Source organism: Sus scrofa, chromosome 11, assembly GCF_054392235.1.
Source record: "Sus scrofa isolate SSC_HxYL_T2T_F1_AM1 chromosome 11, Sscrofa_HxYL_maternal_Yorkshire_Landrace_v2.0, whole genome shotgun sequence".
In the NCBI taxonomy this organism is placed as follows: domain Eukaryota; kingdom Metazoa; phylum Chordata; class Mammalia; order Artiodactyla; family Suidae; genus Sus; species Sus scrofa.
Window position 1 is genome coordinate 1,952,385 of NC_139393.1, and position 24,914 is coordinate 1,977,298.

General features: G+C 49.0%; 3 protein-coding genes across 10 annotated transcripts in view; 1 reads left to right on the plus strand and 2 right to left on the minus strand.

Annotated features, from left to right (window-relative positions):
- Positions 1-379: 379 nt before the first annotated feature.
- On the minus strand, positions 380-24,664 carry SKA3 (spindle and kinetochore associated complex subunit 3). 6 transcript variants are annotated; one of them, XM_084981226.1, is made up of 9 exons: positions 24,535-24,664; positions 15,334-15,395; positions 15,078-15,243; positions 12,916-13,294; positions 11,885-11,970; positions 8,176-8,261; positions 6,048-6,254; positions 4,134-4,272; positions 380-3,995 (listed from the first exon to the last, which is right to left on the minus strand). In XM_084981226.1, exons 3-8 carry the CDS (start codon positions 15,160-15,162, stop codon positions 4,138-4,140), a joined length of 978 nt encoding a protein of 325 aa, XP_084837352.1. In that variant the 5' UTR covers positions 15,163-15,243; positions 15,334-15,395; positions 24,535-24,664; the 3' UTR covers positions 380-3,995; positions 4,134-4,137. The 6 variants fall into 6 exon arrangements, 2 of the variants coding, with proteins under 2 accessions (XP_084837352.1, XP_020921104.2); XM_021065445.2 differs by lacking the exon at positions 24,535-24,664 and adding an exon at positions 18,360-18,527; XR_014818913.1 differs by lacking the exon at positions 8,176-8,261.
- MRPL57 (mitochondrial ribosomal protein L57) lies at positions 18,611-19,349 on the plus strand. The gene is made up of 2 exons (XM_021065451.2): positions 18,611-18,656; positions 18,765-19,349. The coding sequence occupies exon 2, from the start codon at positions 18,770-18,772 to the stop codon at positions 19,076-19,078; it is 309 nt and encodes a 102-aa protein (XP_020921110.1). The 5' UTR covers positions 18,611-18,656; positions 18,765-18,769; the 3' UTR covers positions 19,079-19,349.
- ZDHHC20 (zinc finger DHHC-type palmitoyltransferase 20) overlaps positions 21,578-24,914 on the minus strand; it is an 81,874-nt gene continuing 78,537 nt past the window's right edge. For 2 of the 3 annotated variants that reach the window (XR_014818921.1, XR_014818916.1), the window contains one exon: positions 24,535-24,664. The gene's annotated coding sequence lies outside the window, so the exon portion shown is untranslated. Of the gene's footprint in view, positions 21,929-22,502; positions 24,665-24,914 lie in introns of those variants that run through there. The other variant, XR_014818914.1, reaches the window with a different exon arrangement.

Consider the following 24,914-nt stretch of genomic DNA (forward strand, 5'->3'; position numbering starts at 1 on the left):
TCCTCATGGTTTCTTTTGTCCTCAATACACTGCGAGCCGGCTTCCGCCAGCTCTGCTGGTGCCGCCCCCGTGAAGTGTCTTCTGCAGGATGACCCGTTTCAGTTTTTCTACAAACCCAAACAACCGTCTCTCAAGGAAATGGAGTGGTCATGGTTTCCGGTTGGAGTGTCAGGGCAGCCAGCTGAGGGCTGTTCTGCTGTGAACTGTATCAGAGGGTGTTCTTGCGAATTGCTGTGTTTCTTGGAGTTTTAAGGGAACAAGCATGCAAAATTTAGTCTATCCTATGAAGACAAGTCATTGATCCCCTACCCCGTAATTCATAGGAGGAATAAACTAAACCTGGGATAACTTTAATAAGCAAAATTTGTCAGCCTGGGAATGCTGTGCAGAATTTATTATATGAAAGTGTGGTAATTACACGCCTACCTCAGGTATTGTTGGGAGGAGCCAATGAGAGGCGCCCAGAGAAGGGCCTGCTGGATGGCAGTGGCCACTAAAGAGCTTTTTAAAACCAAAGAAAAAAGGCGTCGGTAGCCCCTCATGTGTCTGGAGCTGCCAGAATTTCCTACCCTACCTGGGCCAGCAGGTCATCCCAGCTCTAACCAACTCTGAGAACAGTTCACACCCAGGATGAAGCGAAGGCAGTTTCAATTGTGAATGAGGTGAACCACCCGAGACAATTTCAAAATCTGCTTCAGTTCTAGAGAATTACTGGAAACTCAGCATTTGTGGTACTTCTGACTACTTGACCTCCGCCCACACATCCAGGGAATAAACACCTGGATGCAGTCCTCCCGTGGACCAGAGACTGGGCCTGGGGGGCAGTCAACCCCCCGCCCCAGCTGCCTCCTCAGAAAGCCCTGGTCTGGTAGCAGAAGCTGTGGACACGGATGCTTGAAAGGCATCAGAGGACACGGCAGGGCTCAGGATCAGGCAGCACTCAGCGGGAGTCTGGCTGGAGCTGAGGCGAAAGCGGACTGTCGGAGGCAGTCAGGGGAGTCGTGGGGGGTGGCAGGGAGTGGAGGGAGGGACCACACCCCCAGAGGCCGCAGCCGGGTCTGGGGCGGGAAACGACACGGAAAGAGGCCATCCTGAAAGCTTCCGTCTCCCCATCGGAAGAGTTGGAGTGATTCTCTACCAACGACTGGGTGAGTTACTTTAAGGATTAAATGGGTTAATCAACACACTTAGAACCACGCCTAGCATAAGGGGCCCCCGCAGGGTCTGAGGCTATCACTAGGCCCTTCGGTGAGCATTTTAAGTCGGCAGGTCCCAGTGGAATAATGAACAGAGCAAGCCAACGAGATCCTGCCCTCACTGAGCTTATGGTCTAGCGGGGCGGGAAATACCAAGCGTACACTCGAATACTCTGTCACACGTTCTGACAAGTGCTACAAAGGATGAGAAGAGGCTGCTGAGTGAGAAAACCGGTAAAACCTTTGTTTTCCCTTTTAGGGCTGCACCTGCGGCCTATGGAAGTTCCCAGGCTGGGGGTCGAGTTGGAGCTGCAGCTGCCACCTTGGGGTCCAAGTCACATCTGTGACCCACACCACCGCTCACGGCAACACCGGGTCCTTAACCCACTGAGCGAGGTCAGGGACGGGACCCGTGTCCTCATGGATGCTAGTTGGGCTCATTACTGCTGAGCCACAATGGGAACTCCAGTAAAATCTTAGACAGAGTGAGCCCGGCCTTTTAAGAGTCTCACGTAACAAGTATCTGAGTCTCTCACCTGAAACGTTGGGTGCCAGCTGGTTGGCCTCAGGCTGGGCCGGATCGCTGTCCCCCAGCGCTCACCTGTCCCACTGGAGCTCCGCCCTCAGGCAGCTCCCCCCCGCAGGCTCCTGGTGGTGTCTCCACGCGTCCACAAAAGCGTGCTGCTCTGCCCAGTCGGTCCCCAAGGCCCAGAGCTGGCTGGGAGCTGGGCTGCGGGTCCTTCCGGGGAAGACGGACTGTGGTTTTCCGTGAAGGGGCAGGAGTGGTGGGCGCGGAGTCAGCTGGGCAGGGAGCAGCTCCGGGGAAGGGAAGGGCAGCTGCGGCTGGGGCCCGAGGGAAGGTCCAGGACTCTGGGGCTGGGGGCCGGGTGCATCTTAGGAGCCGTGAGAGATGCGCTGCACAGCCTCCGACAGCCTGAGGTGCTGCGAGGAACAGAGTCGGATCGCAGGAGGGGAGCAGTGCGTAGGGTCAGGAAAGACGGCAGACACGGGCAGGCCCTCGGCACTGCTGCAGGTAAGTTCGTTTTCCGTCTTTTGAGAGCCTTCCTCTCACCCCTGCTGCTGCTGCTGCTGCTGCTGCTGCACGTCCCCTCCTCCCTGCCGGCTCCGTCTCGGTCCGTGGCCTCTGCTTCCTTGGCAGCCCCCTCGGGTCCGCTCCCCGCCCGGCCGAGCACGAGCCCATCAGCGCTGCCGGGAAGACGCATCTGCAGGTTGGGTTCTGAGTCTGTGGCCTTGCGTTCGCAGCCTCGTGATGGGATCCGTCACTCTCTCTTTGAAACGTCTTCTTCCTGCTCCACTGGCTCTTCCTCATCTCCTCTGCTCTTCTGCCTCTTTCCTGCTTCCAGTATTAGAACTCCAGGACTGGGTCCTTGGCACACTTGGCGCACGCTCCCTCCCACCCAAGGGCCCCTGGACTCGCGTCCCTGGAGCTGTGGTAAAGCAGACAAAAGGCTGATGTAAACTTGGGAGTCACCACCATACACAGGGCTGGCCAGAGCTCATTTACCTTGAAGAACAAAGCTCAGTATCCTGAATGTTACACTGTATTTAGCAAAACTTAATGACAACACAGTCGTTCCTAGAAGAAACAAGGTGTCTTGTTTTAGGGATAATTTCTGACAAAATGAAGAGACACATGGTGATGGGTCTTCACATTGAACGTTCAAGGCACAACCATAAAAGGATATCTTCATGTCCCCTTCCCCAGAGCTGCGCCTCCAAGGCCCCTTGTCACACCTGTCCACTGTTCCTTCTCCATCCCCCGCCCCATTTCTCGCTGCTGCGCAGCACATGGAGCTCATGGAGCAGGAATCAGATCTGAGCTGCCGTGGCGACCAAAGCCACATCCTTAACCCACTGCGCCAGGCTGGGGATCGAACCCGCGTCCCAGCGCTCCTGAGACACTGCAGATTCCGTTGTGCCACTGTGGGAGCTCCTCAGATTTTTAACTGGGCGCCACAGCATCTTAGGTCCTTCTTTCCCCACTGGCTGTTCACAAACTGACTCAGATACAAGGAGTCCACAGCTGCACTTAGGTGGGAAGGGTCTTCGGCTCCCTGCCCAGGGCCCTCTGAAGCTACGGGACAGTTCTAGAGGCACCGCCGACAGCCCAGGAAGGGCACCTGGCCGGGAGGCGTCCTCATGACCTCCAGGGTGGGGGGCAGGGGCGCGCTTGGGCTCCGCTGGGCCGCCAAGCTGGAGAGGGGACTTGGTGAGGTCTCAGCCGGGGCTGCCAAGAGTGGATTTGAAGGCAAAACGATCACAAGTCAAAAAACCTGTCCTGACAGCAGGCGAGTCCATAACCGCACCTGAGACACCTCCTCTGGCATCACTACCCAGGCCTGTAAACAATACTGAAATAAAAGGTGTAAAAAGCTCTGGGCCAGTCAGGAGACAGGAGAGCAGACCGAGGACGAAGCCCGGCTCCAGCCACACCATCCCTTCCCAAGGGGACAGCCACTGGCCTTATCTGAGTAGCAAACAGTAACATGTAAATTTCGGAAATGGTTACTCCTGCTTCCTAATACTACTGAAGCCACTTTGTCCCATCAAGCAGAGTAAATCTGAAATCATCTTTCGAAAGGGGTGAGCTGAACGACACGTCAGTGAGACAGAGGTTGGACTGCATTGGCCTTAAGAGAAAGCATTTTGTGACATCAGGGTCCACGCTCGTCTTGAACACGGGCTGGGCTGACAAAGGGGGGAGGCGCTGGGGGCTGTGACGAACGCAGAGTCCCGCCTGTTCAGTTTCTACAGTGGAAGGATGGATCCACTGCAAGTCTGTACAAAGATACAAACAGAAAGTAGCAACTAAGTATAATTAAAGGCCATCAACAAAACAAATGACCCAACACAGGAGCCATCACCACATGGGCCAGTGTGGGAGTGACAGGCAGGGAGTGTGCTCTGGCCACTCACGCTCTCACTCTCGGCGGTTTTCTTTGTTGCCAGCGTCTCGGGTGTTCTGCCCTTCACGTCGGGGAAGGAACACTTTGCCAGGTGGCACCGGTTTCACTGCTATCGGAGTGGCGAGGTTTGAGTTGTACTTTGACAGAATCTAAAAAAGCAAACTCCTTTTTATTAAGTCATATGAACAACAGAATATACATTTGGAAGTTGTTATGAAACACTGAAGAAAAGCCAAGGAAAACTGGAAGATATGGGTTATTTGAAACAGAATTTTTAATAGCACAGACACATGTTTACCAGCACAAAAAAGACAGAGATATTAGAAGTGTAGCTTGCAGAAGTGTGATTTCTGGGGAGTTCCTGTCGTGGCTCAGTGGTTAACGAATCCGACTAGGAGCCATGAGGTTTTGGGTTCAATCCCTGGCCTTGCTCAGTGGGTTCAGGATCTGGCATTGCCGTGAGCTGTGGTGTAGGTTGCAGACGCGCCTTGGATCTGGCGTGGCTGTGGCTGTGGTGTAGACCGGTGGCTGTAGCTCTGATTCCACCCCTAGCCCGGGAACTTCCATATGCTGCAGGAGTGGCCCTAGAAAAGGCAAAAAGACACCCCCCCCAAAAAAAGCAAATCAAGTCTTTACAAAGATGCTGGGGAAATATGTATAAGAAAGCGGTGAAATAAAGGCTCAAAAGAAAGACCATCAGCTATAAAGAGTATGAAAGGAATCTGAAACATCAGCCATGATTTTTCCATAAAGAAGTGAAACATTACATACAAGCCTTCCCTCCTCTAACACGGAAATGAGAAGAGAAGGATCACTGTGGCCTCCGGACACGCTGCGTAAAGGCTGCAGAGCCCAGACGCACCTCCTCCCTCCGTCTGTCGCGATGCCAGGGCAGCAGCCAAGGTGGGAAGGAGGATGACAAACAGTTAAGTGGGACCTGAGGGCGAGTCCACTGCAACGGCACCCAGGCTGGGACGGCCCCTGGAACGGTCAGGAAGAATCCCACATGCCCACGCGACGGACTGCCCGACGCGAACCTGCATTACGGGGCTGCTCAGAGCCAGGCTGGTGGTTACTTAGTAGAGTTGGGTAGTGGTTATGAATCAGCAGCGGACTATAGAGAAGTTACACCGTACTAAGGAATCAGATATTCTAGGGAGTTCCCACTGGGGTGCAGTGGGTTAAGGATCTTAATGCAGCGGCTCTGGTAGCTGCAGAGGTGCAGGTGTGAGTCCCAGCTCCAGAGCGTGGGTTAAGGATCCGGGATTTGGCATTGCTGCAGCTGTGGCACAGGTTGCAGCTACGGCTCAGATTTGATCCCTGGCCCGAGAACTTACATATGCCTCAGGTGTAGCCAAAAAAAAGATTCAGATATTCTAATGTATTTAAACAAGTGTTTCTCAAACTGAGGTCCAAGACGTCTCACCTTTAAGAAACACTGATACCAGGAATTTGCGAGAGTTCAGCTCTGGAGAGACGTTGGGTCAGTGACACTCTTCTTTTTTTGGCCTTGTCCGTGGCACACCGACGGTCCCAGGCCATGGGTCAAACTGCTGCAGCGACACCACCGGATCCTTAACCCGCTGCCCCACAGGCCACCTCCTGAATGGCGGTCCTGACTTTGCCAGAAGCACCCCTGGAAACCGCAGTCAATGCGGGGATCACAGTCCAACAGTGAATAAAAAATATTTTAAGAACACATTTTAGAACATGACGTGAAGACAGAAAACGCCTCACGAGGGCACCAAAGTGTGATGACATCACCGGCTTGTCCTCAGCTCTGAAGAGCCTCAGCCAGGTGGTCCTCACAGCCCGGAATTTAGCTTCTGATCCAAACCAGCACATGAGTCCGATGATAAATACTATATCCTCGATCAGTTTCAGGTCTTTTTTCAGGAACACAAACAGCAGCTGGAAGACTCACCTGGCGAATATCTTCTGGAATTGCAGTTACTTCTGGAGGCGTCGGTGTTCTGAGCAGATTCTCATAAGCGGAGATAGTAGGAGAAGAGGGGTCTGCAAAATTCTCAAAGCTCTCTTCTGAGTGTGCAGCTAACGACGCACGCTCTTTCATTTCCAAATCGCGACATGATGAACGGTTTGCTTTTGATGAGGGATAATTTGCAGATACCTGTCGAATAGAAACAAAGCATTCAATTATTATGGTGTAAAGTAATCTAGTAAATTAAAGTCAGTAAATTTTTTTTCCTTTTTTTTTTTTTTTTTTTTTTTTAAATAGCCACATTCATGGCATAAGGTAGTTCCCAGGCTAGGGGTTGAACTGGAGCCGCATCTGCCGGTCTACACCACAGCCAAGACTGGGTCTGAGTGCCTCTGCAACCTACACTGGAGCTGTGCCAAGGTTGGATCTTTAACCCACTGAGGCCAGGGATCGAACCTGCATCCTCTTGGATACTATTCGGGTTCCTAACCCGCTGAGCCACAATGGGAGGAACTCCTCCTTGGTCAACTGTTAGTTCTGGGGGGTCTCTAAGGCTGCCAAATGACCCCCTCTTCCCTGACCGAGTCCTGAGGAAAATCAAGAACACAAAGAAATGGCACCTGGATGGCACACTGCCACCCTCATTACCTAAGGCTGAGCTCGGGCTTAATGTGAAATCTAAACGGACTTGTTGACTGAAGCCCAGATTTAGACGGACCCATCACCCAGACGCAGGCACCTACCAGAAAAGGGTCAGAGCAAGGCTGTGCTCTGCCCCAACGCCTGCCTGGGAGACGGCCGCTCACTCCCACTGCCCTGGCCCGTCTCCCTCGCAGCGGGATGGGTGACAAGGGCGTGCCTCCCACAGGCACGGAACAGAGACCGTGGATTACTGAAGTCCCAGGTGCCACTTACATTTTTTTGGATTAAAGTATATTTGACTTACAGGGGTGTGCCAATTCCTGCTGCACAGCAAAGTAACTCTGTTTCACACACACACACACTTAATATTCTTCTCCGTCGTGCTCGGTCCCGGAGACGGGCTCTAGTTCCCTGCGCTGCACAGCAGGACGCACCGCACTGCTTATGCATTCAGATGGAATAGTTTGCATAGACTGACCCCAAACTCCCCGTCCATCCCGGTCCCTCCACCACCCGAATTTCATGATACATGAATCAAATTTTAAAAACTGAACGTTTCTCAGACGCACTAGCCACAGTTTTCGGTGCTCGGCAGTGAGCGGGCCACCGTGCTGCACAGCAGGTGACAGAACGTTTCTGTCACTGTTGGCGTTTCTACCGGACGGCCGGAGCTGCCAGACTGGTTGCCGTAAGTTTTCTTAACAACTTTAAAAAGGGACGCAATTTTGATTACCTAGTAAAACACCCATAGATAACAACATTTTGGTGTGTTTCTAGCCATTCTTTTCCCCTAAAATATGTGTATGTGGGTACATAGCCATATATTATCATTTCCACATTAAGTATTTTTTGAAAACATTCTTTCTCCATGTTCTTATCCGTTTATCAAAACCTGCTCATCACAGACACCAGACCTTGTGATTTACCGTAATGTTTTAGTTCTCCTTTAGCTGTAAGCACGTTCTGCTATTCCTTCCCTTCTAACTGTCTTCTTAGAAGTCTTGGTCCCAGTGTGCCTTAGAATACGGTCTGCTTAAAAGCTATGAAAGACACATGACGTTCTTGATACATGCTGCTAACAACCCTCTGGGGATAGCATAAGTCCACTCCCAAAGGCTGCAGCACTCTGCGTTTTGTACTTAAAAAAAAATTTACCCACAGCACATGGACGTTCCCAGGCGAGGGGTGGAATCAGAGTTGAAGCTGCTGGCCTACACCACAGCCACAGCCACAGGGATCCGAGCCTCATCTGCGACCTACACCACAGCTTCTGGCAACGCCGGATCCGTAACCCAGTGAGCAAGGCCAGGGATCCAGCCTGTGACCTCATGGATGCTAATCAAATGTGTTCCCACCCAGCCAGGATGGGAACTCCCAAGTCTCTGTTTGTTAAATGAACTCAATCTGGAAAGAGTGTATGTGATTCGGTGGGAAAAAGATTAGTGCCTCCAACTTGACGGAAGTTTACCAAAGCTGTGCTGTGGTTTGTAGAAGGGATTTTCAGACCAGGAGTGCAGAACGTAGGTGCCAAGGGGGAGTGTGTACAGTCAGCATCTAGAAGACACAGACAGCGGTGAAAATAAACATCTGAAAAAAGGGTGAAATAGAGCTTCTAACTTTTATGTTATGATCTGTCCATATAATCTGTATACTTTATTTTGTTAATAATTTAAAGTATAATTACAACGTGTGACTGAATGGACAGGACGAAACAAAACTGTCTTATTCATGATCTAATTATCATCGTGCTCACAGAAGTTCAGCAAGGTTGCAAGTGCAACACAAAAAAATGAATAGTTCTAGTATAAGATCGATAAACTATAAGAAGCATTTGAAAACTAGTATTATTCACAAGAGCAACAAAGATGATACCTGTATATGAACCTAATAAAACCTGCGTAAGACTGATGAGAAGATCAAATTTCTGAAGAGAAAAATGAAGAGGGTGGGGAAGGTCCCTGTCTAACATCTGAGGACTTTTATGCTCGAAAATGATCAAACCGGCCAAATTTTATTAAGTCTAAAAATAAAACTCAAGTGCTGGAAGAGATGGAGCAAGAGGAAGTCCAACACTGCTGTGAGAACACAATCAGAATAGCCACTCCATGGTGGCAGTTTTGAATTTTCTAGAATAAGTGAAGATGTGCATCCAATTTGACCTCGAGATTTTACTCCAGGATACGAGAAACACGTCTGTACGAGGAGAGTTTGCTTTTTATTTATCGTTTCTTTTTTTAGGGCTGCACCTGTGGCATATGGAGGTTCCCAGGCAAGGGGTCGAATCCAGCCTAGCCCACAGCCCCAGCAGCGCCAGATCTGAGTCTGTCGGCAACCCACACCACAGCTCACGGCAACGCCGGATCCCTAACCCACTGAGCAAGACCAGAGATCAAACCTGCAACCTCATGGTTCCTAGTCGGATTCGCTAACCACTGTGCCACGATGGGAACTCCAATTTTTTTTTTTTTTAATGAGGGACAATTTAACTAGAATATGGCTTGTAATAGTTTTTTTAAAAAAAGGAAGATAAGAATTTATCCCTTAATAAGCAAGTGAATAAAATATGGCTTATTCATACAATGGAATAGTACTTAACAATGAAAATGGAAGAAATGAATCTACATGGATTAATACAGAAAACATACTGTTGAGTGAAAAAAAAGTGGCAAAAAGACTATGAATCCGATTTTCCATTTATGTGAAATTTTAAAACACAACTACAATTTATTTATTTATTTTGGCTGCCCAGAGGCATGTGGAGTTCCTGGGGCCAGGGATCAGACGGGAGTCACAGTGGTGACCCATGCCACAGCTGTGGCAGTGCTGGCTCCCTAGCCCACTGTGCAGGCCAGGGATCAAACCTGTGTCCCAGTGCTCCAGACACTGCCCATACAGTTGTGCCGCAGCGGGAGCGCCTACGCTTTAGAATAATTGTTACTTTTCGTGGAGAGGGAAGGAGAACAATGGAGAGGGGCTGGGGCTTTCGCTTCATGTATAACTTTAATTAAAAAGGATAAAGATTTGAAGCAAATGGCACAAGAGGTCAACATGTACTTAACCTGGCGCTCCCAAGCACACACCGAAGCACCTGGGTCCCGACAAGCTCAGCCATGAGCCCAGGCACAGGCCCTGCCGTGTGAGGGCAGAGCCGGGAGGAGCCGAGAGGTCTGTGGACCAGGGACCAGAAAAGGCCAGCCCACCAGCACTAGCTCCAGGGGGACAGGATGACAGCACGCTGCTCACAGCAGCGACAGACGCCAGAGCAGGAGGAACACTCTTTTTTTTTTTTTTTTTTTTGTCTTTTTGTCTTTTGTCTGCTGTTGTTGTTGCTATTTCTTGGGCCACTCCCGCGGCATATGGAGATTCCCAGGCTAGGGGTTGAATCGGAGCTGTAGCCACCAGCCTACGCCAGAGCCACAGCAACGCGGGATCCGAGCCGCGTCTGCAACCTACACCACAGCTCGCGGTAACGCTGGATCGTTAACCCACTGAGCAAGGGCAGGGACCGACCGAACCCGCAACCTCATGGTTCCTAGTCGGATTCGTTAACCACTGCGCCACGACGGGAACTCCGGAACGCTCTCTTTAAACTGGCGAGAAGACCAAGCTGTCAGTGCACTGGTCTGTATTGCAGCTAAGTTGTCAGCAAGAATGAGCAACAGGGGTTCCTGTCCTGCCTCAGTGGAAACGAACCTGACTAGCATCCGTAAGGACACAGGCTCGATCCCTGGCCTCGCTCACTGGGTTAAGGATCTGGTGCTGCAGTTAACTGTGGTGTAGGTCGCAGATGCGGCTCAGATCCCACGCTGCTGTGGCTGTGGCTGTGGCATAGGCCAGCAGCTACAGCTCTAATTCAACCCCAGCCTGGGAACTTCCATATACCGAGAGTGAGGCCCTGAAAAAAAAGACAAAACAAAACAAAAAACAAAAAACCAAAAACCAAAAACGAAAAAAAAGGAATGAGCAACAAAAAACGGAAAACCAAATCCAGAAGGAATGAATGGGCCATATAGGAAGCAATGATCAACACATGACTAAATTTTAATAAGGAGAGACTATAAATTTATACTAATGATGCTTCTGAGGCATAAATAGGGTCAAACTGAAATACAACAGAAACGCTCTCGAGAAGCATCCACTCCGTGCGCTGCCGGCGGCACACACTGAAGGATCTCCTAAGCCACCCCTTGGAAAGTCCATCCCTCCAGAAGGCATCCCCACAGTCCCCTTGACCCTTCTCTGCGAAGTTTATCGTCCTTTGGGAAGTGACTTGTGCGTATGGTGTGAGGCAATGGCTCCGTCTTTCTCTTTTAACAATCCTCTATTCAATACAATCACGCAATTATAAAGTGAGCTCTAAGCTCACCATGAGTCAGCTCTACTGTAAAAATCTGTTCATGTCAGAGGGACTTGCTAATAACGTCACTGAAATTCGCATAACAATAATTTTTCTGAAAATATACCCAAAACTTTAGAAAGCCTGATAGACAAGATTGACTGACTGCAGAGAAGGGTTTATTGCAGGGGGCCAGACAAGAACAGGTAGCTCGGCTCAAAAAACCCCCCAAACTCGAGACAAGTTACTTCAAAAAAATTTGCCAATAAAGTTGGTATAGATCAGGCAATTATAAACGATTATTCAAAGAAATCATAAAACTCTTGAGATTTTTATTTTTATATTTGCATGGAGACCAATGTTCTCATGTTTGCTGGGATAAATATAAAAATACTACATGAAAATAATTTTAAGTTCTTGTAAAAAACCCCAAATCTGAAATGGTAGCTGTTATATTCTGGGTGTGGCTTAATGTAAGGAAGACAACGGAGACTGCTGTCAACCCACAGGCTGAAGCTGAATTATAACAAAAACAGGTACCGGTGGCTCTAAATCGAAAGACCGATGAATGAATAAATACGTTTTAAGTTAGAATGTAAAAAGCAAGCAAACTGACAAGTATGGAATATAATCAGGCAGAGTCTGGACAACATACAGAGATTTATATTTCCCTCCCACGACAGCATGCTGGACCTGAGTGAAGCGGTCCTTCCTATAATGCAGCGTCATGAACCGAGGAGACGCAAACGGCTCCTAGAAGGTCTGAGGGACAGAATCTTTCTTGGTCTAAAGACAGCCTGGAAAGAGGACTGCCGAAAAGGAGCTTGGTTTTCACACTTACCATTTTGCTCCGGTGGCTGGGTTATGAGGCCAGGGGCGGTGAAGAAGTGATCGTGGGTCACTGGCTTTGTTTCTTTGGCCTCCTCACTGGTGAGATTCATGGGGGAAGATGAGGTTAAAAAGTTAGCATTAAAACTCTGGAAAAAAAATCTTGCCATATATCATCAAGTCTGGATAAACATGGCTTCATTTTTATTTTTTAAAAATTATTATTATTATTATTATTTGTCTTTTCCAGAGCTGCTCCCATGGCATATGGAGGTTCCCAGGCTAAGGTTCTAATCACAGCTGCAGCCACCGGCCTCCACCACGGCCACAGCAACGCTGGATCCGAGCCGCGTCTGCGACCTCCACCACAGCTCACGGCAACGCCGGATCGATCCTTCACCCACTGAGCAAGGCCAGGGATCGAACCCAAGTTCCCGTCATGGCTCGGTGGTTAACGAATCCGACTAGGAACCAGGAGGTTGCGGGTTCGATCCCTGGCCTCGCTCGGGGGGTTAAGGATCCGGCGTTGCCGTGAGCTGTGGTGGAGGCTGCAGATGTGGCTCAGATCCCGTGTTGCTGTGGCTGTTGTGTAGGCGGCAGCTGCAGCTCTGATTAGACCCCAAGCCTGGGAACCTCCATGTGCCACGGGAGCGGCCCTAGAAAAGGCAAAAAGACCAAAAAAAAAAAAAAAAAAACAAAAACCGCCAAAGAAATCTGTGATCTACCTCGATCCTCTTCCTTCCCAACTTGCCACCACAAGGGTTTAGTAATTTTACTCTTTTGTATCCCTCTTCTCTAAGCCACAAAACACCATCTGTTTTTACTCTCATCATTCCTTTGATGTCCTCGAACCCGAGGACACGGACAGCTCCCTGGTGGAACTGGTGACTTCTGATGCAACCGCTGATTCGGAAGCTTGAAACAGGAAGGGCCCGAAAAACGCTGAAGGAAAGCTGTCTGAACATGCTTCTTCTGGGGAAAAATCACTCAGTACACATGATTTCAAACGTTAGCTAAAATGCGTATCTTAAGAAAGCGGCTTACCTGTTACTCTTCACATGTTTACGCGCCACTGTGTAGTCTTCATTTAGACACATGGTGTATTCAGAGACGCCGAAGTGCTCTAACTTAGGAGTGACACACTCGAAATCATCCATCTTAAGCGCACATCGTGGGCTTTGTACTAGCGCCTGTTTCGAAAACGGACTTAAAGTGTCGGGCTCTTCCTGAGCGTTGTTTGCGGACCGTGGAGGGTTTGGCAGAGCTGGAGAGATCATGTACCGCTCAAGGCCAAAGTCAGAAAGCTGTGGGCTACGTGGAGACGGCGCAGAAACAGAAGGGCCTGGAACCGCAGCTGCAGGCCGCTCAGGATCCTCCTGTTCCGTGGCCTCTGGTTTAGCGTCCGTGGCTCCTGGCTCATCCGCTGGGGGAATGATCAAGGGCATGTCCGGTCACACAGCAGACGCGCACATCTCACACCCCGAGTCACATGAGGTGGCTCCGTCTGAGGCGCCCCAGTCAGTCCCGATTCTCTCATTTCTTTCTTTTTTTTTTTTTTTTGGTCTTTCTGCCTTGTCTAGGGCTGCACTCGCAACATATGGAGGTTCCCAGGCTAGGGGTCTACTCAGAGCTGAAGCCGCCAGCCTGCACCACAGCTCACGGCAACGCTGGATCCTTAACCCCCCGAGCAAGGCCAGGGATCACACCCACAACCTCATGGTTCCTAGTGGGACTCATTAACCACCGGGCCACGACGGGAACTCTGTCTCATTTTCTAAGGTTTTCCTTCTTTTGGTCTCTCTTTTTTCTTATAGGGCCACACCTGCGGCATATGGATGTTCCTGGGCTGGACAGAGGTTGAACCAGAGCTGTGGGTATGGCTTACACCACAGCTTAAAGCAATGCTAGATCCTTAAACCACTGAGCGAGGCCAGGCACTGAACCCGCAACCTCACGGAAACTACATCAGGTCCTTAGCCTGCTGAGCCACAATGGGAACTCCTCTAAAATTTTATTTCAATTGTTCCTTTAATAAATTTCTGATGGGTACTGCTTGCCTACCCATATCTTGTTTTGATGGTTTATTAGAGAAGTGAAGTAAACTAAAATGTTAAGAAACGGTGAAAAAACAGTCAATATCCACAAATAAAAGTACGATTTTCTTAATTTCTCAGTTAATATGATTTGCCTCTTTCTTAATATACTACGGAATTCTCTTATCACCTAATGACACTGATTACAGTGTGGAATTGACGACAATCTAGATTTAACACAAAGCTTAATAACATCATTTTAGATTTCTAACTTACAGCTGCCTAAGGTAAATAGGAGAGACTGTTATGCAAATAAAAACTTTTACCCTGAGTCAGTCTGGAACACCTGTATCAAAAGCCTACTTGAGAGAAAGAACAGGAGAAATGGGTGAGACGAGGAGTTTCTCAACATTGAACAGGCTGATCGGCCTCCAGACCCATAGGCTGTTTTTTTTTTTTTTTTTTTTTTTTTTTTTGTCTTTTTGCCATTTCCAGAGCCGCTCCTGCAGCATATGGAGGTTCCCAGGCTAGGGGTCGAATTGGAGCTGTAGCCACTAGCCTGCGCCAGAGCCACAGCAACTCAGGATCCGAGCCGCGTCTGCAACCTACACCACAGCTCACAGCAACGCTGGATCCTTAACCCATGGAGCAAGGGCAGGGATCGAACCCGCAACCCCGCAACCTCCTGGTTCCTAGTCGGATTCGTTAACCACTGAGCCACCACGGGAACTCCTTGACTCCAAATTCTAAACCGTATCTTAGCCTTCATCAGAATTTTAGAACTAAAAAGGACTATCAGTTTATATAGCCCGAAACCTCTCATTCTACAGAAGAAATTGAGAATGAGAAAAGTGAAATAGCATGCCTTCAGGTTGGCCTCTCAACTAGTTATTGGCAGAGCGGACCAAAAACCAGTTACCCTAAAGTCTCATAGACGTAGCTTCTACCCTTCTCTCATCTAGCATTTTGCTACTGAAAGCAAAGACTGTACATGGCCCCACCGAGCAGCACCGCACCCGGTACACAGCGATTGCTGAATAAGCAATGATACAAGGACAGTCACACAACAGCAGAGCCGGAGCTGGAAACCATGGCCAAGCTACAGCAGTCCAGCCACGCTGCCTCCTCCCGGTAATACCGAAACAATTACGACAGAATGCAGGTTATGCATACCTGAATTGCTCTTGGCCCGTGGAGTATATCCATACTTCCGGAAAACCTCTCTTATTTTCATGATATCCACTGAATTTTTTTTCATCAGTACTTTTGTTGCCTTTATGAAACCAATGCTGTCTTGACTTCCCAAACGTGCTTTTTCAAGAAGAGTGCTGACATCATCCTTTTATGAGGAAAGAAAGCACATTTGAATCTACCTCTGACTAAGTATTTACCACATAAAGATGATAAATTAATACTGCAGCAGTGATACCTTTAGGGTCCGGACTTCGGAATGAAGAGCATGTAAAACTCGCAGTGGGTAATCTTCAAAGTCTTCCGCAGGAACGGTGCAGGGAAAAAGTATAATAAAGGAGAAAAAAAAATAGAAAATGTAATTTAGCATACTTTCTTAGAAGTACAAAATTTTTGTAGACACTTATTTATATCCTGTCATTGGCAAAGAAATGGTAAGGCCTTTCTTTAAGTTTTTTTTATTAAACTATAACATGCATATAGAGAAGCACAGAGTTGGATAAACTTTCAGAGTGAACACACCTGGCACTCAGCACTCCGCTGGGGGAGGAAGGGAGGGAGGGAGTGGAGAGAGGAGAGGAGGGAGTGTTTTCCTTTATGGTAAATGCTTGCAGTTCCTATTCCTGGCATGGAAAAGGCACTCTTTACACACTGCGCCAGCACCTTCCTTACTAATCAGTTGGTCACATATACCATGTAAAAGCAGTTTTTTTGATAAAAGGATTTCTCTAATAAAAGAAGTTTTTTTTTTTTTTTTAATTCCCTAAAACATGCCTCCTTTCAAGATCTTATTAAAAGCTGACCTGTCTTCATGGGGCAAATGTAAATCGACACCACAATGACATATTACTTCACACCCACTGGAATGACTATACTCTGAAAGACAAACAAGGAGTCCCTGTCGTGGCTCAGCAGAAATGAATCGGAGTAGCATCCATGAGGACGAGCGTTTGACCCCTGGCCTCGCTCCGTGGGTTAAGGATCCTGCGTTGCTGTGGCTGTGGTGTAGGCCGGTAGCTACAAATCCTATTCCACCCTAACTGGGAACCTCCATATGCCACGGGTATGCCCCTTAAAAAAAAAAAAAAAAAAAAAAAAAAAGGCAAACAATAACAAATGTTGATAAAGAGGTGGAGAAATTCCAACTCTCACTCATTGCTGGTGCAAATGTACAATGGTGCATCCACAGTGGTGGTTTTGGTGGTTTCTCAAAAAGTTAAACACAGGTTTACCATACGACCCAGCAATTGCACTTCTAAGAGTATACCAAAGAGAATCAAAAATATTATGTTCACACCAAACCTTACACATGAATGTTTACAGCAGCATTATCCACAACAGCCAACGTAGAAACAACTCAAAATGTTCAACTGATGACTAGATAAACAAACTGTGGTAAAACCATACAATGAAATATTATTCAGTAATAACATGTAATGAAATACCGAAACATGCTTCTAGGACATGAATAAACCCTGCAGCGTTACTCTAAAAGAAGTCAGTCTTGAAAGACTATAAGCTGTACAATTTCTTTTCTACCAAATGTCCAGAATAGGCAAATCTATGCAGAGAGAAAGTAAATCAGTGGTTGCATAACGCAGTGTGGCAGGTGGGCAGGATTTTGGGGGCGTGCCTGTTAACAGAGGTTGCTTCTGGGGAGGAGTGAAAATTTAAACTTATTGTGATGGTGGCTGCAAAACTGTGAACTGAATTGTATCCTTTCATGGGGACTTTTGTGAGATTCACCACTGTGATCATAAAGAGTGATTGGGGGGGTCCTTTGTATTTTTAGGGCTGCACTGGGAGCATATGGAGGGTCCCAGGCTAGGGGTCTAATCAGAGCTGTAGCTGCCCGCCTACGCCAGAGCCACAGCAACACAGATCTTTTCCCACATAGATTATCTCAGAATACTGGGTAGAGTTCCCTGAGCTATAGAGCAGGTCTCTGTTGGCCAATCATTCCAAATACCTCAGTGTGCATCTGCCAGTCCCAAACCCCCAACCCACCTGTCCCCTTTGGTAATCCTAAGTTCGTTTTCAAAGCCTATTAGACATATATTTTCTTTAAGTCACAGTGTAAATATTTTTAAATGGCTGGAAAAGTCTTCATAATTAAAGTAAAAGGAGTCTATATTTACAGGATGCAATATTTTAAGGCAATGATGACACAAAATAATCTCAAAATGTGAACTACACTTTTTTTTTTTTTTTTTTTTTTGTCTTTTTGCTATTTCTTGGGCCGCTCCCGCGGCCTGTGGAGGTTCCCAGGCTAGGGGTCGAATTGCAGCTGTAGCCACCAGCCTACGCCAGAGCCGCAGCAACTCAGGATCCGAGCCGCGTCTGCGACCTACACCACGCCGGATCCTTAACCCACTGAGCAAGGGCAGGGACCGAACCCACAACCTCCTGGTTCCTAGTCGGGTTCGTTAACCACTGCGCCACGACGGGAACTCCAAAATGTGAACTACTCTCGCAACAACTTTTTAAAAAGTCTCTAATACAGAGAGTTCCCGTCATGGCGTAGTGGTTAACGACGCCAACTAGGAACCATGAGGTTGCGGGTTCGATCCCTGCCCTTGCTCACTGGGTTGGCGATCCAGCGTTGCCGTGAGCTGGGGTGTAGGTCGCGGACGCGGCTCGGATCCCGCGTTGCTGTGGCTCTGGCGTAGGCCGGGGGCTACAGCTCCGATTGGACCCCTAACCTGGGAACCTCCATATGCCGCTCCATGAGCGGCCCAAAAAATGGCAAAAAGACAAAAAAAAAAAAAAAAAGTCTCTAATACAACGTTAGTGGTGGAAAATTTTGCTTTACTCATATTTTAAAAAGCCGTATGGAGTACTAGTGTTCGGGTTGGCAATAAGATTTGTTGGGAAAAATACTGACATTCACAGCAGCTGTGGACCATTTGGACGAGACAACAATGCTGAAGAGCCGCTGCAAGAGAAACATTTCGTCCTCTCCTCTGTTTCTGTGGATAAGCACACACCCTAAGTGACTTGAGAGCGAACAACGTGTAAATGAGCATGGGCAGCATCAGCCCAACCTGCTTGCTCAATTCCGACTTTGGTTCCTAAGCGCCATTGCTTTTTTCGTCTCCACAAAACACAGCGCCGCGTTCCGGGCGGGGCAGAGGCTGCGCAAGCGCGCTGGACTGCCTCGCGGATAACCGAGGGGAGGACGCGGCCGCTCCCGCGCCGCCGCCGCAGCCTCCGCCGCAGAGCGCTCTTCCGAGTCAACAGGGTTCCTCCCGCAGCCTCACTCACCGCTGTCCTCTCCGTCCAGCGCTCGCTGCAGCCGGGCCGTCTCGCCGTCCAGGGTGACGGCCAGAGACCGCAGCTTTCCGCAGAAGCCTCGGATCAGGTCCACGGACGTCCCCATCGCTCGGCCTTAGCGCCCGCGCCCGTTTGAATCCCAGCTTCCGAAGCGCCACTGGCTCCGCGAGTCGCGCGAGGTTCCTCTCGCGAGAGCTGAGGATTCGCGCGAGGAAGCGGGCGGCGCGCTTCCGGCTTCCGGCGTCGTGCCGGCCCCTGTGCGGAGGGCGTCTCCGAGGCGCGCGGCTGGTGAGTGGGGAGCGCGGTCGCGCTCGGACTGGGGCTCTGGGCGGCGGCGGGGCGCCCCTCTTCCCTTGGCGGCGCGCCGCCAGCTCCCCGCTTCCGTTCCCTCCGCAGGCACCATGTTCCTGACCGCGCTCCTGCGCCGTAACCGCATCCCCGGCCGGCAGTGGATCGGGAAGCACCGGCGGCCGCGGCCCGTCTCCGCTCAGGCGAAGCAGAACATGATCCGCCGCCTGGAGACCGAGGCGGAGAACCAGTACTGGCTGAGCCGGCCCTTCCTCACGGCCGAGCAGGAGCGCGGCCACGCCGCGGTGCGCAGGGCGGCCGCCTTCCAGGCCCTCAAGGCGGCGCAGGCGGCGCGCTTCCCCGCGCACCGGCGGCTGGAGGAGCAGCTCGGCCACCTGCTCGTGACCCGGAAGTGGTCGTGACGCCAGGCCGGCCGGCGGCGAGTCCCGCTGCGGCGCGGAGCCCCCGCCCGGCGGCGCCCCTGCCCCGCGGGGACGCGGAAGGGCGCCTTTGCAGTCAAACCTACTCCTAAGAGCGGCCTTTTCTTCTGAGATGCGCTGGTCAAAGCGGACGTTAAAATGAAAAGGTGTTTAAAAAGAAGAGTTGGGATACAGTTAATCAGTTCTCCAGTTGAAGATGTTCCCGTCTTTCAGCCAGCCTTCTTCTGAATGTAATAAAAATAGTCAAAGAGTTCCCGTTGTGGCTCAGTTGGTTAAGAACCTAACTAGCTCCATGAGGATTCGGGTTCAGCCCCTAGCCTCACTCACTACGTTATGGATCCCGTGTTGCTGCAACCTGCGGTGGCGGTGGCTGTGGTGTAGACTGGCAGCCGTGGCTCTGATTTGACCCCTAGCCTGAGAACTTCATATGCTGTGGGTGTGGATCTAAGAAGAAGAAAAAAAAAATTCAAAGGACCTAGAATTGCCAAAACAATTGTAAATTTCAAGAGTTATGCTAAAGTATCACATGAGTGGTGTTGCCATAAAAATAGGTGTATCAGTGGAATACACTGGAGAGTTTTTAAAGAGACCCACCCACACACATAGTACACTATGTTAATTTTCAACAACGAAAAATTTTCAACAGAAACATAGGTAACTCAGTGGAGAAAGTATCTTTTTCAACACATGGTGCTGGAACAAATGAGTATTCATATGCAAAAATTTTAACTGATCTACATCTCACGTCATATACCAAAATTAGCTCAAAACATCATGGACTAAATATAAAACCTAAAACTTACAAAACTTCTCATGGAAAACCATGACCTTGGTTTAGGCAAAGATTACTTAAGTATGTACCAAGATCATAATCATAAAACCAAAATTTGACAAATTAGACTTCATCAAATTGGAAGAACTTCAGTTAAAAGAATGAACAAATACTAGAAGGACTCATATCCAAAATGTATAAATTACTCTTAAAATTCAGTAATAAGGTAACAGCGGAATTGTTAAAAATAGATAAAATATTTGAACAGACTTCATTAAAATAAGTGGATTGCCAAAAAGAAAATAAAAATAATAACACCATTTGTCATAGGGAAATGCAAAACCACCTTAAGATACCACTAAACACCCATTAAAATGTCTAGAAGACTGTTGGAGTTCCCACCGTGGGGCAGCGGAAATGAATGTGATTAGGAACCATGAGGTTGTGGGTTTGATCCCCGGCCTGGCCTGGCTCAGTGGGTTAAGGACTGGGTGATGCCATGAGCTGTGGTGTGGGTTGAAGACGGGGTTAGGATCTGCTGTGGCGTAGGCTGTGGCTGTGGCGTAGGCCAGCAGCTGCAGCTCCGATTTGACCCCTAGCCTGGGAACCTTCATATGCTGTGGGTGGGGCCCTAAAAAGCTGGGAAAAAAAAGACTTCTTGGCAGCTCAGTGGTTAAGATCCATCACTGTCACTGCTGTGGCTTAGGTCGCAGCTGTGCTATGGGTTTGCTCCTTGCCCTGGAATTTCTGCATGCCACAGGTGCAGCCAAAGATCCTTAAGTAAATAACGGGGGGGGGGGGGGGGGGAGACCAACACCACCAAGAGTTATCAAGGGAATAGGGCACCAGGAGCCATCTTTTGTCTTTAGCTGCATCCACAGCTTGTAGAAGTTCCGAGGCCAGGGACTGAACGCCCGCCACAGTTGAAACCTATGCCACAGTTGTGGCAATGCCAGATTCTTAACTGGCTATGCCACCTGGGACCTTCCAGAGCACTGGGAACGCTCACACGCCCCTGGTGGGAATGTAAAATGGTGCAACCACTTTGAAATTCCTTAGAGATACAGACACAGAGTTCCCGTCATGGCGCAGCAGAAACAAGTCTGACTAGGAACCACGAGGTTTCGGGTTTGGTCCCTGGCCTCGCTCAGTGGGTTGAGGATCCGGCATTGCCCTGAGCTGTGGTGTAGGTCGCAGATGCAGCTCAGGTCTGGCATTGCTGTGGCTGTGGTGTAGGCTGGCGGGTACAGCTCTGATTTGACCCCTAGCCTGGGAACCTCCATATGCCGTGGTTGTGGCCCTAAAAAGACAAAAGACGAAAAAAGAAGAAAAAAAAAAAAAAGACAGACACAATTATCACATGATTCAGCCATTATATTCGTGGATATTTAACTATGGCAGACGAAACTGTTGATGATAAAGACTGGTACCCAAATGTTCACATCAGCTCTATTGTGTAATAGCGAAAAACCAGAAACAAGGAACTTTCAACTTCTGAATGGATAAACATGTTTCTTTCCTTTAGTCGCACAGATACTTAATTTTTTTTTTTTTGGATTGCACCTGTGGCATGCACAAGTTTCTAGGCCAGGGACTGAATGTGAGCCAGACTGAAATGAGACTGAAAGAAAGGCCAGATCCTTTTAACCCACTGCTGGGCTGGGGATTGAACACAAGACTCAGCAGCCACTCGAGCCGCTGCAATTGGATTCTTTTTTTTTTTTTTTTTTTGTCTTTTTAGGGCTGAACCCTTGGCATGAGGAAGGTTCCAGGCTAGGGGTCTAATTGGAGCTGCAGCTGCTGGCCTACACCACAGCCACAGCAACTTGGGCTCTGAGCCATGTCTGCGACCTACACCGCAGCTCATAGCAACACTGGATCCTTAATCCACTGAGTAAGGCCAGGGATCGAACCCAAGTGCTTATGGATACTAGTTGAGTTTACTGCTGAGCCACTACGAGAATTCCTGCAGTTGGATTCTTTTTTTTTTTTTTTTTTGTCTTTTGTTGTTGTTGTTGCTATTTCTTGGGCCGCTCCCGCGGCATATGGAGGTTCCCAGGCTAGGGGTTGAATCAGAGCTGTAGCCACCGGCCTACGCCAGAGCCACAGCAACGCAGGATCTGAGCCGCATCTGCGACCTACACCACAGCTCACGGCAACACCGGATCGTTAACCCACTGAGCAAGGGCAGGGATCGAACCCGCAACCTCAGGGTTCCTAGTCGGATTCGTTAACCACTGCGCCACGACGGGAACTCCTGCAGTTGGATTCTTAACCCACTTCGCCAGAGTGGGAATTCCAGATACCTCACTGCTCAAACTTCCTGTCACCAGATGTGTGTGTGGTTTTCCCACACCAAATACTGTGACAACAGGTGGCTGTCCTACAGTTCAACTCAGTTCTAACACTGGGAGTTCCTGCTGCGGCTCAGCGGACCAAGAACCTGGATAATATTCATGAGAACGTAGGTTTGATTCTGGCCTCACTCTGTGGGTTAAAGATCCGGTGTTGCCGTGAGCTGTGGTGTAGGTCACGGACACAGCTCAGATGCTGCATTGCTGTGGCTGTGGTGTAGGCCAGCGCTGTAGCTCCGATTGGACCCCCAGCCTGGGAACTTCCATATGCCGCAGGTACAACTGTAAAAAGAAAAAAAAATTCAAGCACTGTTTCCCTGGAGTGTCCGACAGGACAGGTCGAGGGCTCACACCCACCAGACTGCCTCCACTCTGAAGAGATGCTAGTTGCAAGGTGGGGTCCCCATCGTACCACCTTTGTTCCACTCTGGCTACAAATCAGGAAGTTCCCAGGACCCTCTCCTTGGGGTTACTTTGCCAGAACAGCTCACAGAACTCTGGGAAACACGCTGCACAGGCCTGTGAAAGGCTGTCGTGCAGGATGCAGAGACACAGAGCATGAGGTTTAGGGGGTCCTGGGCACAGGAGTTTCTGTCCCGGGGGGGGGTGTTGAGGTATGTCACCCCCCCAATGTGTGGGTGTCTGCCAATCTGGAAGCTCCCTTTCCTTTGGGGTTTTATGGAGGCTGCCTCATGAGGCCTGGTCGGTCGTTAACTCCATCTCCAAGCCCTCTCTCCTCTCTGGAGAAGGAGGGGCAGGGAACGGAAAAATTCCAAGCTTCGAATCGAGGTCTTCCTGGTGTCCTGCCCCCATCCAGGAGCCCATCTTGAGTCTTCTCAATAGAAAGAAAATGCTCTCATCACTTCGGAATTTACCAGGTTTTAGAGCTGAGCCAGGAACCGTGTCAAAGACAAGTATCAGAACAAGAGCTGCCCCTGGTGTTTCTGTCACCGAGGCAGTGACAGGCATGTTAGGAATGAGGGGCAGAAACCAATACACCTTGTATGTGTACAAACTCCTGAGAGGGACTGCAGGACTGAGGACATGTACACAGAAACTTGAAACATCTTGCCTAATTTTTGGTGAATCTCATCCTGTTCCATCTCCATTATTTCCCGTGTACTAGTTTTCTTAAACATTTATGTATTTAAATGTCTTTTTAAAACAAATCTTTTGTCTTTTTAGAGCTGCACACGTGGCATATGGAGGTTCCCAGGCTAGGGGTCAAATCGGAGCTGTAGCCACCGGCCTACACCACAGCCACAGCAAAGCAGGATCCAAGCCGCGTCTGCGACCTACACCACAGCTCATGGCAATGCTGGCTCCTTAACCTACGGAGTGAGGCCAGGGATCAAACCCGAACCCTCATGATTCCTACTTGGATTCATTTCCACTGCACCATGATGGGAACTCCCACTTTTTCTTTGTTTTAATGATTTTCATTTTTTCCATCATAGCCAGGTGACTCGTTTATACTGTTTCTAGTCTTTTGTCGCTTCAAACAAACGGTAACAAATATCTTTACATAGATTGCTCATATTGTGTAAGTAAATCTCTAAAATTTCTAAACGTAGAATCTGATAGGTAAAGAATATGGACATTTAAAGACTAGATACTGTCCTGTCCAAATGCTCTCCAAAGATACTGCACCTTAAATCTATACTTCCACTGAAACGTATGAGACCAACTTTTATTCTCAAGCTTGGGATTTTATAGGCTCTCTACCCAGTTTTCTTTGAAAACTTAAGCAACACAACAGATCACCAATCTAATGGATGTGAAATATCTCTCCCCTGTCCTTTTTTCTTTTGGTATACTAGGGTTGTTTTCTATTTTATTCAAGTCTCGCTGACTTACAATGTTGAGTCAATTTCTGCTGTACAGCAAAATGACCCAGTCGTGTACACACACACACACACACACACACACGCACATGCACGCGTGCACACACACTCCTTTTCTCATATTATCTTCCATCATGTTTTACCCCAAGAGACCGGATACAATTCCCTGTGCTGTACAACAGGACCTCATTGCCTCTCCGTTCTGAATGGAACAGTTTACATCCACCAACCCCAAACTCCCCGCCCATCCCACTCCCTCCGCATCGCTGTTTTCTCAACTTCAGTGTTCCCTGTGCAGGTAGTAGCACCAAAGCAAAGTCCTCGATATGTGTAATCTAATGAGCCGACTTGAAAGTAGTCACATGACTGACTGAGGTACAGAAGGATGCACTCCAGGCAGCAGAGACGGTAACAGCTTGGAGGCCGGGGGCACGTGATGGGCTTGGAGATCCGGGATGAAAGAATTACCTTTTACGTGGAGAACAGCATGCGATGAACTAATGCGGAGAGACAGCACTTACATCCTCTATGTCAGATGGAGGGAAGTGACATGGAGCAGTTAAAAGTCAATGACGTTAGCTTCACAATTCCTAAAAACCTGTTACACAGAAGAGACTACATGTCAGTTCTCATCCCTACAGACTGTGGGCATGTGACCGAAGAACAAGTTAACAGAGACCAGCGTCACTAAACTTTCTCCAGAGAGCTTCCAAGAGCTAGTTTCTGAGAAATGAGAAAACACAACCCAGGGTTCCCGTCATGGCTCAGTGGTAACGAACCCGACCAGTATCCACGAGGACACGGGCTCCATCCCTGGCCTCGCTCAGTGGCTTAAGGGTCAGGTGTTG

Bases quoted from the DNA above. Each gene is read 5' to 3' on its own strand.
- MRPL57 (XM_021065451.2), top strand. From the start codon at position 18,770: ATGTTCCTGACCGCGCTCCTGCGCCGTAACCGCATCCCCGGCCGGCAG.
- SKA3 (XM_021065445.2), bottom strand. From the start codon at position 18,474: ATGGGGACGTCCGTGGACCTGATCCGAGGCTTCTGCGGAAAGCTGCGG. The intron at 15,244-15,333 runs GTATCACTGCTG...TCCTCATAAAAG, and splicing joins CCGAAGTCCGGACCCTAAAG to GATGATGTCAGCACTCTTCT. The intron at 11,971-12,915 runs GTAAGCCGCTTT...GAATCTCACCAG, and splicing joins AAACATGTGAAGAGTAACAG to TGAGGAGGCCAAAGAAACAA.